At 38.5% G+C, this 17,100-nt stretch overlaps 1 protein-coding gene and 1 non-coding gene across 8 annotated transcripts in view; one reads left to right on the top strand and one right to left on the bottom strand.

The window, feature by feature from the left end:
• Positions 1-13,063, bottom strand: part of Bmx (BMX non-receptor tyrosine kinase) — a 49,305-nt gene extending 36,242 nt beyond the window's left edge. For 5 of the 7 annotated variants that reach the window (XM_047535875.1, XM_047535874.1, XM_047535877.1 and 2 more), the window contains exons 1-5: positions 12,929-13,063; positions 7,021-7,167; positions 5,813-5,917; positions 3,726-3,807; positions 805-924 (exon numbers count right to left, since the gene is read on the bottom strand). In XM_047535875.1, coding sequence (XP_047391831.1) covers positions 805-924; positions 3,726-3,807; positions 5,813-5,917; positions 7,021-7,167; positions 12,929-12,931 — 457 coding nt within the window. In that variant the 5' untranslated portion in view covers positions 12,932-13,063. Of the gene's footprint in view, positions 1-804; positions 925-3,725; positions 3,808-5,812; positions 5,918-7,020; positions 7,168-8,193; positions 8,304-12,928 lie in introns of those variants that run through there. The other 2 variants (XM_047535878.1, XM_047535881.1) reach the window with 2 other exon arrangements.
• On the top strand, positions 1,204-1,276 carry Trnav-uac (transfer RNA valine (anticodon UAC)). Its single transcript has one exon. It is a non-coding gene; the product is annotated as a tRNA-Val (tRNA).
• Positions 13,064-17,100: the final 4,037 nt, after the last annotated feature.

The raw sequence follows: 17,100 nt of genomic DNA, 5'->3' as shown, positions 1-17,100 counted from the left end.
TATATTTTATCTTAATTTTAAATTTTATCTTTTGTTATATATTTGAAAAGAATAGGGGGCTGGGGATATAGCTCAGTTGGTAGAGTGCTTGGCTCTTATGCACAAGTCCCTGGGTTCAATCCCCAGCACCACAAAAGAAAAAAAAAAAAGAATATTTGTTTCTCTTCTTGGTTTATGATTTTTATTAGCTATAAGGAGAGCTGAGTTTCTTATCGAGTGAGAAACATGGCTAAACCATGGTGGTATGTTCATCACATTTTATTTCCTTGGAGTTTATGTTAAGCTAGGAAGAATTGTGGCAGGAAATAATAACTCATTATTCAATTAACAATTTTACCTTTTAAGATATTTCCCATGAAATGAAAGAATGCCAGATACAAATATTATTGTTATTATTGTTATTATTATTCGGGGGGTACTGGGGATTGAACTCAGGGGCACTTGACCACTGAACCACATCCCTATCCCTATTTGGTATTTTATTTAGAGACAGGGTCTCACTGAGTTGCTGACTATCTCATTTTTGTTGAGGCTGGCTTTGAACTCATGATCCTCCTGCCTCAGCCTCCCAAGCCACTGGGATTACAGGCGCGCACCACTGTTGTTATTATTTTAATGAACACGATTTAATTGACCCTAGGATTAAACTTCATTTGCTACATAGCATCTGCAGGGCTGGATTTTCATGATGCCAATCCCTCTGGCACTTTTTGTTTCCTGGCAAGTTGTTCCAGAATCTAGAAATTTGGTCCTAATGGGGAGCCATCCACCCAGGGTTCAGCCCAGCAAGAGGTCATGCATTACATGCTTCCCAGAGGGTACATCCTGGGGCCGCTTTGCAACTCTGCTGGCAGCACAGGAACTTCCCGTCCACGAAGAACCCACTGTGGTACTTGATCAGCAGGTGGGGGTTGCCCCTTATCTCTGAGGAGCAGGTAGAAAGGAAACAACATGTGAGCAGATGTTGGCCCAAGAGGAGAAACACAGCCAGCAAGCACTGTCATTACAGAACAATAAAAACTCCATTTTGCCAACACTGAGGTAAGAGCCAATGGTTCCTGAAGGATATGGCTTTCATTCAGAAGTTAATGAACCACACAAAGAAAAAAGAAGTTTAACCATGTGCATCGTGAGAACAACACAATAACATATCATTTTTAAATAAAAAAAAAAACACTATTAAAAATGCATATACAGGGGGCTGGGGATATAGCTCAGTTGGTAGAGTGCTTGCCTTACAAGCATGAGGCCCTGGGTTCAACCCCCAGCACTGCCAAAAAAAAAAAAAAAAAATGCATATACAAATCAGTTTGCTGTTAGAATTTTAGAAATCCATCCAAGGAGGTAGGGTAAAGGTTACCACATACAATGTTCTCTTGTGGTAGAAGAAGGCTGGACAGAAGAACTAGAACTTAATAAAGAGACAAAAATTCTTATAGCTTACACTTCCCTTCACTTTTTATTTTGAAAAAATTCAAATGTACAGAAAAGTTATAATAGTACAATAAATATTTGTATACACTTAACATAGATTCACCAATTTTTTTTTTTTTTTTTTTTTTTTTTGTGGTGCTGGGGATCGAACCCAGGGCCTTGGGCATACAAGACAAGCACTCTACCAACTGAGCTATCTCCCCAGCCCAGATTCACCAATTATTAATGTAACATTTTGCTTTTTCTTTCTATACATACATATCATTATTATTTCTAATATTTTTATCATTATTACATTTTGCTTAATAATTTGAGAGTGAATAGCAGATATTATGACCTAAATAATGTCACCCATAAATACTTCTACATGTAACTTCTATTAACGAGGGCATTCTGGGGCAGGGCTTGTGGCTCAGTGGTAGAGCACTTGCCCAGCATGTGTGAGGCATTGGGTTCAATCCTCAGCACCACATAAAAACAAATAAATAAAATGAAGGTATTGTGTCCATCTACGACTAAATATATATCTATATATATATATTTTTTTTAAGGGCATTCTCTTTCTTATTTATTTGATACTGGAATTGAACCCAGGGGCACTTAAACACTGAGCCACATCCAGAGTCCTTTTTCTGTATTTTATTTAGAGACAGGGTCTTGTGAGTTACTTAGCGCCTCGCCTCGCCAAGTTGCTGAGACTAGCTTTGAACTCATAATCCTCCTGCCTCAGCCACCCCAGCCACTGGGATTACAGACATGCGCCACCACGCTGGCCAAGGACATTCTTTTATATAACCATAATACATTGATCAAATTCAGGAAATCTAGCAGTGACACATTACTAATAATATGAATTTCATATTTGAAAAAAATTTCCAACTGTTCTAATTATGTCCTTTATAGTCACTTAATTTTTCTGATCAAGGATCCAATCCAGGGCTGGGGAGATAGCTCAGCTGGTAAAAGTGCTTGCCTCACAAGCACAAGGCCCTGAGTTTGATCCCCAGTACCACACACAAAAAAGGATCCAATCCAGAGTCAATGTGACATTTAGTTATCTAGTTGCTCTTGATGTAGAATGGTTTCTTATCCTTTGTTTTTCATGACTTTGACATCTTTAATGAATGGCTTATGGATTACTTTTCTTGAAATAGACACATAGTTTTTTAAAAACTATAGGAATACATCAATGTTTAAACCAAAGAAATTAATTTCTAATCTTGGTGTATAATACTAAATCTATAACAACTTAGCCTCTTTTGAAATACAACAAAGACACTTATAAGGTCTTAATAGAGACTAGTTTAAGAAGCATTGCCAGGTGGGGGATTTCTTATTTTGATCTCAAGAGATCTGCTCCTCTTTTGGAACCGACTCAAGGAAGTGTGTGGAGATAATAATCATAAATATTTTGCTGAGTCACTGGGAGGATATAGATAATGTATGTAAATGTTTGGTCCCCCAAAATAGGTGTTCAGTGAACAGTGGGCTTTGGTAATATCATTCCCTTAGTTTAACTCAGCTCAGTTTAGCCAAAAATGCTGGCATTAAGAAACTTTACTGCTAAAAATTATTACAAAAGCACAGAAAGCAAAAGGAATAAAGATTCTAAAACACAAGTTTCTGATTTTGGTTCCAAATGATCATTGGAATTTCTTGGGCACATTACTTGTCTTCCTCCTGTCTAAGCTCCTGGTCTATGGATTTTGATTCCTGGGTAACTAATCTTTTTCCAATCAAGTTCCAAAATTTGCACTGCAACACTCCCACCACCTAATAATGACTATAAGAGGAACTTTCTATGAACATTGAAAATATAGTAGGACTTGACACAGTGCCTTTAGGACCTGGACTTTGCCCTGATAAAGGCAAGCTCAGTGGGTGGAAAGCAGGTGGTTTAGCTTCCCCAGCTGCGGTCAAGACACAATAGCTAGCTCTGTGCTGAGCAGGAGGGGGGTCGGGAATCTGATCCTCAGGCTTCCTGTCTGTTAACAATGAGAATGCAAAATGAGGATGGGTCTCGCATATTCCCTGGGGTTCGTAGGAAAATCAGTAGATTATATCTTGGCATTGGGTCATTTTACTGCTTTATCTTTCCTCCACCAAGCTTCAAGAGAATTCAATCCGTGACTTTTTTTTTTTTTGAATATGTATTTGATGTTGATGGACCTTTATTTTATTCATATGTGGTGCTGAGTATCGAACCCAGTGTCTCAACACATGCTAGGCAAGCACTCTACCACTGAGACACACCCCCAGCCCCTATGACTCTTTTATGACATTTTTATTACCTTTTTGTAATGCTTTCAACCACTGACTTCTGCTCTCTTCATTTGATGCGTAGACATAGAGAAGTCCATCTTTATAGACGATCTGGAAAGGAAAGGACATGGTTCATTTTGATATAATAGTTCAGTCTGGTGCACCTGCAAATTTTGTTACCCAAAAATATATATATTGTATATTAGCTTTGGAATTAGATGGAGAAAAATCTAGGTTTTTTTTTTTTTTTTTCTCTACTTTTCAGTTTATTTTATCCCACATAGTTCAACAATTTTGAAAATCACAGAAATGATGCATCTGACAGCGGTGAGCATTGATGTCTCAGTAGGGATGCCCTGGACCGTGAAGAATTGTAATGTTAGACATTACCTGTGTCTTACAAGTGTTCTGACCCATCCATTTACCCAGTGGTCAACTCTCTTTACAGCTCATTGGAAAATCAACTGCTATATCTTTAAAAACACATCTAGGGGACTGGGGTTGTGGCTCAGTGGAAGAGTGCTTGCCTAGCAGGTGTGAAGCACTGGGTTCAATTCTCAGCACTGCATATAAGTAAGTAAATAAAATAAAGGTTTATCAACAACTAAAAAAGTATTTAAAAAAAACACATCTAGGAATGGAATATTCTTTACTTGGCCATGTCACCTCTGTCAGTTTTCATATATTTTTATCATTTTACAGTCCATGCTTACATTGAGTAAAACTTGTCTACTTGTTACTTTAGTCTTGTTGCTTCATGTGGCACTCTTGAAATCTCCAGAATAAGTCTTTTTTTTTTGTTTCTTAAGAAACTTGTTTAAACGTTTGAAGATTACAGTGTTTTCTCTTGACAATAAATGTGCCATTTACTAAACACCTACTAGATGCTGGGCTCTTTCCTAGATACTTTAATATTTTAATCCTATTTCAATTCTATGAAAAATATAGGAGTATGCCTTTTTTTTTTTTTAACAAATGAGGAAACATACTCAGAGAAAAGTTGGATCTGTGTTTCTAGCTATATACATGGTAGAATTAGCTCTGCAGGATTCCAAAGCCTGTGTGCCTTTGAGTACCCTATGCTTCTGTGATGTGACTTTGCAACCTCTTCCATGAGCACACTCTTCCCTGCCTTCTCCCAATTGGGTAATGTTGTTATAGTGGGAAATATGGGTTGTTGATCAGCTGTATTATTGTATTTCATTTTTGGCCACAGGTCCCCAATACTAGCACTGGGTAATCTGACCATCTGAAAGACAACTCATCTGCCTTTAAATCAGAAAGAGGTGTTAGTAATATAATAAAAGCAGGGCATGACTTAGATCAAGTCACTTCTAAAAGGTACTGAAGGAATACTCTCCATATTAGGGTAAAATTAAACTTTCTTAGAATGAGGTGCAAAGTCCTTCATGATTCTGCCCTGTTCATTTTTCCTGGATCATCTCTGTCTCTGTCATGGGGTTTCTTTATTCAGAGTGATTCCTATTTTCACACATCAGTGCCTCAATACCTTCTGTTCTTTTGTTCTGCTGTCTTTCCTTTCTTTGTAGGCTTAAATTCTATAACTATTATTTATAACTATTTTTTATAAATAAGTACACACATACCTATTTGTCCTCCCCAACCTGAGTGCTACTTTCAACAGGGTATCATCTCCCCTGCCATCTTGGTGTGAGGAGCAAGGCTTCTACTTCCCGGAGCACCGTGGATGTACTTTGCTGACCTCCATCTTACCCCTCGTTCATTAGTCTATTTTGCTTCCTTCTTGTAAATACCTTGGGGCAGGGGCAATATTTAATTCTGTATAATGTTTCTATTACCTACAGCCCAGCAGAAACACTCAGCAATGCTTAATAAAAGAGGTTGTCAGAGCTGAGGCCCGTCAGGCCATTGCAGCTTACACTCTCATCTTGCTTCCCCTCCCTCCAGGGGATGCAGAATGATAGATGGAATTTTAGCAAAATGCACAACTCTCATTTGGGAATATTCCAAGGCTTATCATTCTCTTAACAGATCATTTTGCAATATCCTTATTTTGCCTCGATATACTGAGTTCATGATAGAAAATGTCAGCGAAAGAATCAACTACTTTATGTGATGTTGTGCGTTGTTTTACCTGAAATGGGTACTGTCTCTCCACAGGTGTCTGCTCCTCGAGATTGACTTTCTCCACACATCTGATTTTCTTGATTTCAATTGAGCCTTTTCTACTCCCTCTTTTCTGAATTAAAACACAAAATATTAGATATCTCATGTGATGCACCATGGAGCATAAGGAAAACCCTGAAGCTAAAGTTATGCTTGGGAGAGAGATTAGGGAATGGGGTGATCAATGGAGAATCATTTCCCATTACTCTAGAGTAGTCAAGTGTAGACACAAACACACATACTCCAAAAGCAAGTGTTGAAGTGGTAGTTATAATTTTGTTTGAGAATCATGAAATGTGTTTCAAATCACCTGCCGTGTGGTTAATATACTCAGGAAAATCAAGATTTAATTCACCAAAACATCTTCACTTCTTTTCAATTGTATGACTGTATTTTAGTATTTCTACAAAGTTAAAATTCTCACCTGTACAGAGATAATCATTTTCCCAGTGTTGTTTCAAAGCAACATTTCTAATCCTTAACACTATTAACATTTGGGGCTGGAGAGATCTTTGCTGTGGGGTCTGTCCTATGTATTGTAGGATATTTAGTAGCATCCTGGTATCTACTTACTGAATGCCAGTAGTACTTGCCCCATGACTAGTTGTGACAATTGAAAATATCTCCAGTCATTACCCAATGTCCCCTGGGGAGCAAAAATGTCTTCAGTTGAGAACTATTGTTCTAAAGTCATCTTTTTGTTTGTTTGTTTGTTTTTTGGTACCAGAAATTGAACCCAGAGGCCTTAACCACTGAGCCACATCTCCACATCCCCAGCCCTTTTTATTTTTTATTTTGAGACACAGTCTCACTAATTTGCTGAGGGTCTTGCTAAGTTGCTGAGGCTGACTTTGAACTTGTGAATCTCCTGCTTCAGCCTTCCGAGTCACTAGGATTACAGGTGTACGCCACCACACCCAGCTTATAAAGTCATAATTTGCTTTAGTAAAGTTAACCAACATGTACAACATAAAAAACACTTTTTCTTTTTATTCCAAAATAAAAAATGTTAAAGCCCTTCATCTTGAATGTATTATACTTTGGTTAAGGAAAGGCAATGTAATCAGTAGATACCAATTGATCTTCATTGCATAAAATGAGAAACCTGATTTCTTTCATCATAATCAAGTACTTTATGGAAAGATAAAAAGGATGAAAACAATGGAATAGTCTCACCATTTTGTCATACTCATAGTAGGAAAGGTTTGTTTTGGTCAAAACAAAAAGCCGCTCTTTGTAATTATTTGGTGACATTTTCTTCTTTTGCTGTGATCTTTTGAGAAGAAGTTCTTCTAGAATGGATTTTGAATCCATATTATCGTCCTAAATAAAATAAAATAATTTGAATGACTGCAGCCTCTGGCTAGGTTCTCTTTTAGCCTTCCTATGTTTTACTCAACTATTTCTCTTTAGGAATAATCTAAATGCTAATTTAAAAAAACAAGACTGATGAACATTATAAATAACTACACACATACCTACAGCTTTTTCTACTGCCTTTGTTCTGAGTTTTATAAATAGGCTGATATTTTTAAACTTTATTTTTTTATGTGGTACTGAGGATTGAATCCAGTGTCTCACACATGCTAGGTAAGTGCCACAACCCCAGCCCCTATGCTGATTTTTTTTAAGCATTTTGTGAATTGAATAATGAACTCATCTCCCAGTCTGCACCATAAATTTACCATCTTTACACCACCCTATATACCACCTTATCAAAATGCTCTTTATTCCTTAAACATTCATTAGGTGTTTGTTGAATCAAATGGAATATAATAAAACTTTCAAAAAATTGCACTCCAGACAGCTCACCATATATAAATTAATTGATCAACTGAAATTTCCCTCCATTTATGTAGCTAATGATTTAACCGTGAGACTAATGTCATGGTAAATGACATTGTAATGGCCAGATCTTCGAACAAAGGATATGGGTATAATTTCAAATATTTCAGGGATTTTAAAATCAAAGTGACTTCTCAAGATAGAATAAAAGGAAGAAAATACATGGAAATGCAACAAAAATTATCAAAAGAGATTTAAAAGACCTAAAAAAATTAAGACCTTTACAAAGTAAAAACACTCTTGCTTTTTATATCAGAAGCATGTAAAGCATTTAGTAAGTTATTTTCGAAAAATAAATGCATCAGTTTTCTGGCTCCACTAAGACTATTGCTGTAACCTCAGTCTGATCTCAAGTCTGATCATGAAAAAGACAAATGTTAGGCAGTCGGCCACAGAGATAAACTTCCTTTTGTTCTTCTTTGCCCTCTAAAACTACATCATTGTTTATAGTTAGCTGTACACTAGTTAAGATCTTCGTTTGATGATCTGAGATAGTTTACTCACCTTAGACTCCCTAGAGCCGAAGTCTATGTGCAGGTCCTTAAGTTTAGCTCTCAAACTCTAAGCAAAGTTACTGTTCTGAGCCACCATCACTCATATTTCCTCTGGCTATGCCAGGGTTGGGCTTTAAAAAGAAGATATTTGCATCCTATTCGTCACGCTTGATCAGGAAGCACCTACACAGGCATTGCTGTGTCTGGAGGCAGGTGCCAAGTAAATCCATCTGGTCATTCCCACTGGCCCAGGACTATGAGGAGCCCACCATGGCAGGAAATGAAAAGAAAAGGAGACCAAGAAAGATAGCTAGATGTTGCTTAAACCACCGTTGATCCCAGCCACCTTTCCTCCTGACATACACCACACAACTCTGAAAGAGGGAATTGGGAAAACCAGCTTTTATTATTTATTCACCTTTATTATTTACTTAACAATGGCACTCCAGAGAGCTCACAGAAGAGCTATTTATTATTAATAATTAGGAGACTATTTATTAATCCCTAAAACGTCCTTCAAGGGCTTTTCTTGACTTATGGACAGAAGTAGTAGAAATCTTATTCATTAAATATAATAACTTTTTGCTTTGGATATTGTTTTACTGATTTTCAAAAAAGGATAATTCTTTTGCAGAGGTAGAAAAGTGGAATGGATTTCTTTTGAGTACAGTGGGTACTGTCCACTGTGGTCACTGGTTTCTTTGCTTGGGGCTAGAAGACAGGGCAGAGATCAGGATGGAGTGGAGCTGGCAGGATCTGCGGAGGCAAATGTCACGCCATCCTTACACCTCTGTCTTCGTTGGAAACGCCACGCATATGCCTGCCTAGATAAACTTATTTTCTACATCCAAAACCTATAGCTAGTCGAGAAGCTGCTTGAAATTCATGGAAACCACGCAGGTATACTTTTTGTGAGACGTAGACCCCTTTGCAGGAGCCAAACATTAGACAGAGTTGCAGGGCGCATTTGCATTTCATGTTTCTACGTTTTAAAAATTTACTAATAAGGCAGAAAGAGAAAAGTATAAAAACTTGTGCCAAATTTCTTTTATGTCTACAGCTAAAATATTACTCTTTAGAGCAGAGTGCTAATTACATAGATCTGGTTGGTTGAACAGAAAGTTTGCCTTTTAGAATTTTTTCAGATGCTAAGTCAATTCATGACATCAAGGACCCTTTGTAAAATGCAAAACCCAATGTACAAGGTGGTATTAGTCCTTCCCAGCAGTGCCTGATAATAGACACAATTTTCTATATATAGAACTTTCACATGCATGACATTAAATTTTTTAAAATTTTATATAAAAATTAATGAGTTACAGAGTCCACTGACACATCCACAAATGTTCCTGGGTCTATTGAAGGGAAGAAGAATATTGAGTAGGAATGAAGAAAAGTATGAAACCCTCAAGATTCTCCAATAAATCACCCAGGGTTTACAAGCCTTCTTGCATCTGACAAAATAAAATTTGTCAAATTTCAACAGAATTGTTCATTTCAAAATCTTGCCCTTTGTAATTTTTTTCTTTCATTTCTAAAATCATGTGTAGAAAAGGTTTATTCTACAAAACCAAGAACTACAAGTAAGTAAAAGAATGCACCTTTAGATTCTTTTTTGTTTTTTTTCAAATATATACATGCACGTGCGTGTTTTCACAAAGTTGGGGTCACATCTTGTGCACGTGAGTCTGTAATGTTGTTCTTAAGTAACAAACACCTGAAGCCCCATGTCTTTTAAGTTCTACTTGGAGAGCCAGACCTTCAGAGCTCCCCTCCCTGAGGTGGACTCCAAGGCTTCCTTAACCAACTTCAAAGCCCTGTTTTGATGACACACGCTTTTGTCAACTCCAGATGAATTTCTCCTAAGACAAGCTTTCTAGTTCCTACTCAGGCTGGGACCCTCTTTTCTCTTTCTGTTTGCTCTGTCTCTTCTTTGTATTTTTCCCTTCTTCCTTTTATTAGGACAATAAGTAAACAAGGCTCAGGTACCCCTTGACTCAAATGCCTGTCCAAGGCCTAGCAAACCCTGCTCTGCCTAGCCTTCCCCCACCCACCCCCCTTATTAAAGGGAAATTCAATTGTGAAGGTGAAAGAAAAACCTTTCAAAATATAATGAGATCCTACACCTAGTTAGCATTAAACAGAATTCTATTTCCATAGAGGAGCTGGTGGGATTTGGCTGGACTCTCATTACCACCCATGTAGAATAGAAACATTGATTTGCTTACCAAATAACTCAGGCTGCCTATTTCCATAAGCACATGAAACTAGAGAGATATTTAAGCATAGGGAAGGGGAAAACAAAACAAAACAGTAGTAGAAATCGATATAGTATTTTCTACAAGGAAGCCAGCAAGCATTATGTAACTTATTACATACACAGAAGATGCATATTGACTTAACATGACTGTAATCACTATGATTATTTAGGGTTTATAAGGAAAGGATATCATGAGAGTAAGAAGTTCACATTTTGAAAGTCAGTAAGAACATGTGACCTCAAAGATTGGAGTAAATTTTAAGTGGTACAGAAGAAGAGCAGGAAGCACCCAAGGAGGGGGGAAATATATATGAGTTTAAATAGAGCAATTGAATAGTTCTCTTAACCAAAAAGTCTATTCCCTGACTGGTTCATGATGGTGCCTTCCAGCTTTATCCTTTAGGAATGAGAGATGAGGGCAGCAATTCCTTGTTCCTTTACTTAATTCAGTTATCTTCTTTTATTTTACATGTCATTTTAGCTAAATATTTTGATTAGTGTCGAGTAATTACACAGTACAGACGTTGGGAAGGTGGTAGAGGGGGAGGGTGGGAAGGAGGAAGATCCTCCAAGAAGGGACTGGGCAGGGTCTGAAAGGGAAATCTGTGACAAAGTTAATCTTCAAATATTTGCCCAAAGCCAGACCCACTTATCTTCCTGCCTAATAACTAAACAGAGTACAATGGCAAGTCTCAACAGGAACAAGAAGCTTAACTCAGAGTCAGGTGGCAGTGCTTTAAAAAAAGTCTTACTATACTGGTCAAGACCAAATACCAGAACCTGACAGATTCCTATTATGCTTGATGCTATGCAGGACAGAGAAAACTGAGTTGCTCTTGGCATAGTATGACAGAAACTCTAACATGAACACTCAAATCCTCAGTATTCTGGAACACCATACCTTAATTACTCTGAAAGGAATTTATGAAAACCAGACATTTGGGGAGGACTATTTTCTCAGAAAGAAAACAAAATTTCAATGCTATTCCTGTTGGACTAAAATTGGCTTTGACTGTGAAATTCATGTTCAGTGCCTTCTAGTGCTTTTCTGAACCCTTTCTTCTTTTCGGCAACCTCTCTTCTTTTGTTGACCCCTCTCTGCCCAGGGCACTCTTTTTGGGCACTTCCCTTAGGAGGAAAGCAAAAAGTGATAAATCCATGAGTTAACAAGCTGAATTAATTTAACACATAGTACTGCTTAGGTCGATGTGGGTGAAAGCGTCATGTTTGGGTTCGTTTGTATCCTCACTGTTTCTGTGCAACCTGGTGTGTTACTTCACCCTGCCAAACCTCAGCTTCCCCATCTGTAAAGGGAGTAAAAACAATAACCACCTTGAAGGGTTATGAGGAGCCAAGAGAAAGTGGTAGTACAATGCCCAGCACCCTAGTAGATGTTCTGGAAAGACACACCTCTTCACCTTCCCACTCCCGAGGCAAAATTTAAAAGTAAACCATAGTAAAGTTAAAACACTGAAGGCGATGAAAGGAATCTTGAAGTTCAAATTTCACTTCTCATCCCCCTGCCTCCAACTGCTAGGCATAGGACTTAATGGGAGACAGAAAGACCTCCTCTTGAATTCTCAAGTCAAAAAAAGCAATTTGCTCTGTAGATTTGCTTCGGATTTCCCATCCTGGCACTTGTTACCTTAAAATCAGGTTGAACCAGTCACTTATTGGTGGTGTATTTGTACCATCCTATTTCTTACAAATGAAAACTTGTATGCTACTCAAAGTATGGTCCGCGGGCTAACAGCATTGGCACTACCTGGGAGCTGATTAGAAATGCAGACTCTCAGGTCCCACACCAGACCTAGTGCATCTGAATCTGCATTTTTAGCAAGATCCCAGTGATCCATGTACACATGAGAACTTGAGAAATGCTGATGTACATCATGATGTATTTATACTGTTTTTAAAAGTCCAATGACTTGATTATGATCCACAAGAACTTCATATAATTTTGTATAACTAACTGTACAGTTAACCTCTTTTTCATCTTTCTATCTCTGTTTAAAATACCCCCAAGTCTCTGATTTAGGGAGACTTCAGGAAACTAAGAACAAACATTTGTAGCTAAATTAACATGAAAATATAAAGAAAAGAAGGTATAAATGCAAATTCTTTGTCTTTTTGGAAGCAGTTACAAAGTCAAAATGAAAAGCAGTCAGCAAAGGAAACATCAGCAGCTAGACTGAGCTGATGGTGATATGTACACAATTCGATAGCTTCCCTGAATGAGATTTTGAGCAAGAGGTGAATTTACAGTGAAACAATAGCAGTCTAAGCCTCTGATCCCCAAATTACACAGTCCCTTCCAAACTGCCAGGGGAAGCCCCAACAATTACATATTCATAATTTTGTACTATTTTTCCTATGCTGGGCTCCCTAACTTTTGTAAATTTCAGGCCCCATGACACCTGGATCTGAACCTATTTTCCTGTAGGATGTGACAGTGCATAGATAGCCACCTGCCACTAAAACGCACCATTTTGGCTTGTTCGGTCGCCTGAGTCCACTGTGGCGAAGTTAATCTGCTCTCCCAGGAACACAGTCTCAGCTGTCCTCTCTGCAGCAGCAGCAAATCGGCTCACATTTTCCCAACTGCTGGCTCAGAAATGGCTACATTACTCAGTGCCCCCCAAACGTTTATTGTCCTGCAGGGCCTTACACAATCCTACAGGAAACCACGCTCAACACTTAGCCAACACTTGTTGATCTGATTGAATGCAACAAAAACGGAGACAAAAGCATATTTCATAAAGGTTCCAACTTTGATAACTACAGCTCCTGCTTTTCCCAGGCAGCTCTTGGGTACATGCGATAACCCTGCCTTTGTTTAGAGAGCTCTGTGCTGGAAAGGACAAGAAAATATCTCCGCAAAACCGGACTGCTGACGCTGACTTCTCTCACAAGAATCAGTCAGGAAACCATTAGGTAATGCCAAAGGGCACAGAGAATAAGCAATGAAAACTTCAACTCAACACTTGGACAAAGGGAGCCTGGAGAACACAAAAGAATAGTTACTATGATCAAAAAGGAGCACACTTCCACAGTTGCAATTATTAAGAATCTAGAAACAGAAAGGAGTTCAGTACAATGCACCAAGATAATAAGGAAATGGTGTGATTGTTACTTTACATCATGACAATATCACAATGTTTGATTTTACAGGTTCTTTAGGTAGCAGCTAGCAATGAGCAGTGAAATGCAGGCAAGGTCACAAGTGTTCTTGAAATGACTTTAGGGTGTTCTATAAACAACTTCCAAAGTAGAAAGCAAAGGGTGGTCATTAATTTGTAAAAAATAAACAGAAGCCAAGGAGCTAATGGGAAAACATGGCAAGAGAAAAGGATTAATGGGAATAACTCTTGACAGGGTCCATTGAGGTTGATGTGAAGTTAGGAATTATGGCTATAAATGTGTCCATTTGTCTGGGAAGGAAGATTCCTTTAGTAGTGCAGGAACACTAAGGTAACTTCAGACCAGCAATTGACCCCAGTGCCCACATTAACATAGGATGGACTTGTAGATGAGGATCCCTAAATAGTAGGGGCACTTGACAGTTTCAGAGAGGACCAAAAAATCTACCTCCCGACGTGAAGAAGGAATTAAACACCTGATTGGCAAAGAATACAGAAGGTGGTCCCCAGTTCTGGTAAACATAAACAGTAATAAACTTGGACACAACATTGCCTCCTTTGTCATTCTCTGCTTGGAGACGGCCACTCTCTCTCTAGAGTTCTCTCTGCTTAAGCCTCACTTTGCTTTTACTTTACTTTCTCTTGCATGACTTTTGGTGTCTAAATTTTCTTTTGTCAGAACACAAGAGCCGAAGTTTGGAGTTTCAGCTCCCTGCTTTCCTGTGACAGTTCCACCATTTTCTCTGGTCACATATAACAAATCTAATGACATCTTTTAGGCTTTGCTATGGATACCCAAGAAAATCAATCATTCTTTTGGCATGCATTGACACACTATATTAACTTACAAATTATTGCATGATTTAACTTACTCATAAGCATCTGTGATGTGATAAAGTTTGGGGTTACCAGAGGAGAACAAAACTACTGACTTTCTTTTTTAAAATATTTTTTAGTTGTAGATGGACACAATACCTTTATTTAATTAATTTATTTATTTTTATGTGATGTTGAGGATCGAACCCAGGGCTTCACACATACTAGGCAAGCACTCTACCACTGAGCCACTGCCCCAGCCCAAAACTATTGACTTTCAAAGAGATTTTTTTTTTTTTTAACTACTGAGGATTGAACTTAGGGATGCTTTACCACTGAGCTTCATCCCCAATTCTTTTTTCTTTTTTTTTTTTTTGTGGTGCTGGGGATTGAACCCAGGGCCTTGTGCTTGTGAGGCAAGCACTCTACCAACTGAGCTATATCCCCAGCCCCTATTTTTTATTTTGAGACAGTTTTGCTAAGTTGCCAAGGCTGACCTTGAACTTGAGATCATCTTGCTTTAGCCTCCCAAATTGCTGGGATTACAGGCATATACCAGCACACCTGGTGTCAAAGAGATATATATTTTTCATTCAGTCAAATCTTACTGAGAGACACAGCAGTCAATAGAACAAAGGCAGCCCACATTTCCAGGAGGCTTATGTCTAGTAGTGGGAGGAGCACAAGTCACAATTTAATTTCAGCAGTGTGTGAAAAATAACTCACAGAAACATTTTTAATATTTTGGTTTGGAAACTGGAATTGGGGGAGGGCAAAGAATCCTTCAGAAAATTCAAGAGTGTAGATAATACTTTGATAGCAAATAAAAGTCACCGATGAATTCCGAATAGCTGTCCATCCTCTAGGGATAAAGCATGCAGTCATTGATATCTTGGGAGTGAAGCAGGGTAACGGTAGCATAACAACCTAGTGAAGTAAATTAATTCTACCTTCTGTCAATTAACTTTCTTTTCCATATGGTGATTTGTATTTATGCCATTGCTTATATGTGGTAACATGGTAAAAGATGGATTTTAGAATAAAAAGTAACTTTACGGAGGTAAAGGAGGAGGTGGTATAACTGTAGAAATTCTTGAAATTTCCATCCCTTCTTGGGGCTTAAAACACTCAAAGGCAGCTGGGAGGAGTGGTTTCCTCCAAGTCAAAATGTCATAGATTTATTTAGTTCTTCTATTCATTCACTTCCTCTGCTACTTCTCCTGAACCTTGCAATAACTCTGCATTTTCCATATCTTTAGTTAAATCCTAACTTTTGGCAAACTGCTATTTCAATTACAGAATTTAATTTACTCAAACTGCCTTGTCACCTTCACCCAGTGAGACCCTTAGGAATCTTCTCTAAAGCTTGTTCCTGTAAACCTTTAGCAGGCAGCACAGCTAAAGGGACCCAGCATGGGATCATTTGACTTTACACATGAATAAGCCTACATTTTTACATTTTTAGAATAAAAAACAATCCTTTGGCTTATGGCTTTAAACACCACTTGTATGCATATAATTCCAAATGTCAGTCAAGATTTTCCCCCTGGATTCTAGATTCACATTTCACTGCCAAATCCTCCATCTATGCTTGGAATATCTAATAGATACATCAGATTTAATATGCCCAAAGCAGACCTACTGATTAACCCCTCAAACTAGCTCCTCCCATAGTCTTCCCCTCAACTAATAGCAACTCTATCCTTCCAGTTGCTCATGCTAAAGAAGATGGGATCACACTTGTGTTTGTTTGTTTTGTCGTTCCTGTACACCCAGCCTTCAATCATTGCTGAAATATGGTTAGCTCTGTCTTCTAAATGTGTCCCAAATTTGGTCATTTTAAAATATCTCTACTGCTACCTACTGGCCAAAGTGGCCATCATCCCTCACCGACTGTTCTTCCTTCCTTCACTCTTATTCCCTGCAGGTATTCTCCACTGAATAGCCAGACTAAATGTAAGTCAAATTTTATCCACTTCTCCAGTCTGAATTCTCCAGTGGTCCTCCCTTTTCTGGTCCCTGAGTACTGTTTCTGACATCATCTCATATTATTTTACTTCATCTTACCACTGCAAAAATGGCCTACTTGCTACTCCTCCGATACTTTGAGAAGCATCTGCCCTAGGGCCTTTGTGTTGGCAGTATCCTCTGCTTAATCAACTGTCCCCAAAATCTGCCTGGCTCATCTCCAAGCTCTGTTTCAAATAGCTTCTTACTAATGAGCCCTGACCAGACCACCCTGTTAATACTACAATCTCACCCCCATCCAGCTCACCCAATCTCCCTTACTCTTCTCTATCTTTTTTCCATAATACTTATGACCTTATAACACAATGCATAATTTACTTATTTATCACTTTTATTGTCTGTCTGTCTTTACTAAAGAGTCAACCCACAAGGGTGCCAACGGCTTCTCTCTGCAGTCTGAGCTTTTCCTATGGTTCTGTCTCCACTGGGGGCGTCACTCCATCACTGTCTTCATTGATTCCTTCTGGTACTCTGCTGGGAGGTTGGGATCTGATGTTCACTGTAAGGAATCCCACAAAAACCACCCCCAGACACGGGAAATCACATAAGGGAGTTTATTAAGCAAACAGAGTGTCTCCCTGCAGGGTAAGAGAAGAAGAAAGGAAAAGAGAAAGGGCGGGCGCTAGAGAGAGTGGAAAAACGAGGAGGAGAAAGAGAGTCAGGGGGAGAGAAA

The sequence above is a fragment of the Sciurus carolinensis genome, chromosome X, assembly GCF_902686445.1.
Source record: "Sciurus carolinensis chromosome X, mSciCar1.2, whole genome shotgun sequence".
Taxonomy (NCBI): Eukaryota; Metazoa; Chordata; class Mammalia; order Rodentia; family Sciuridae; genus Sciurus; species Sciurus carolinensis.
This window is presented reverse-complemented; position numbering and strand designations above follow the sequence as displayed.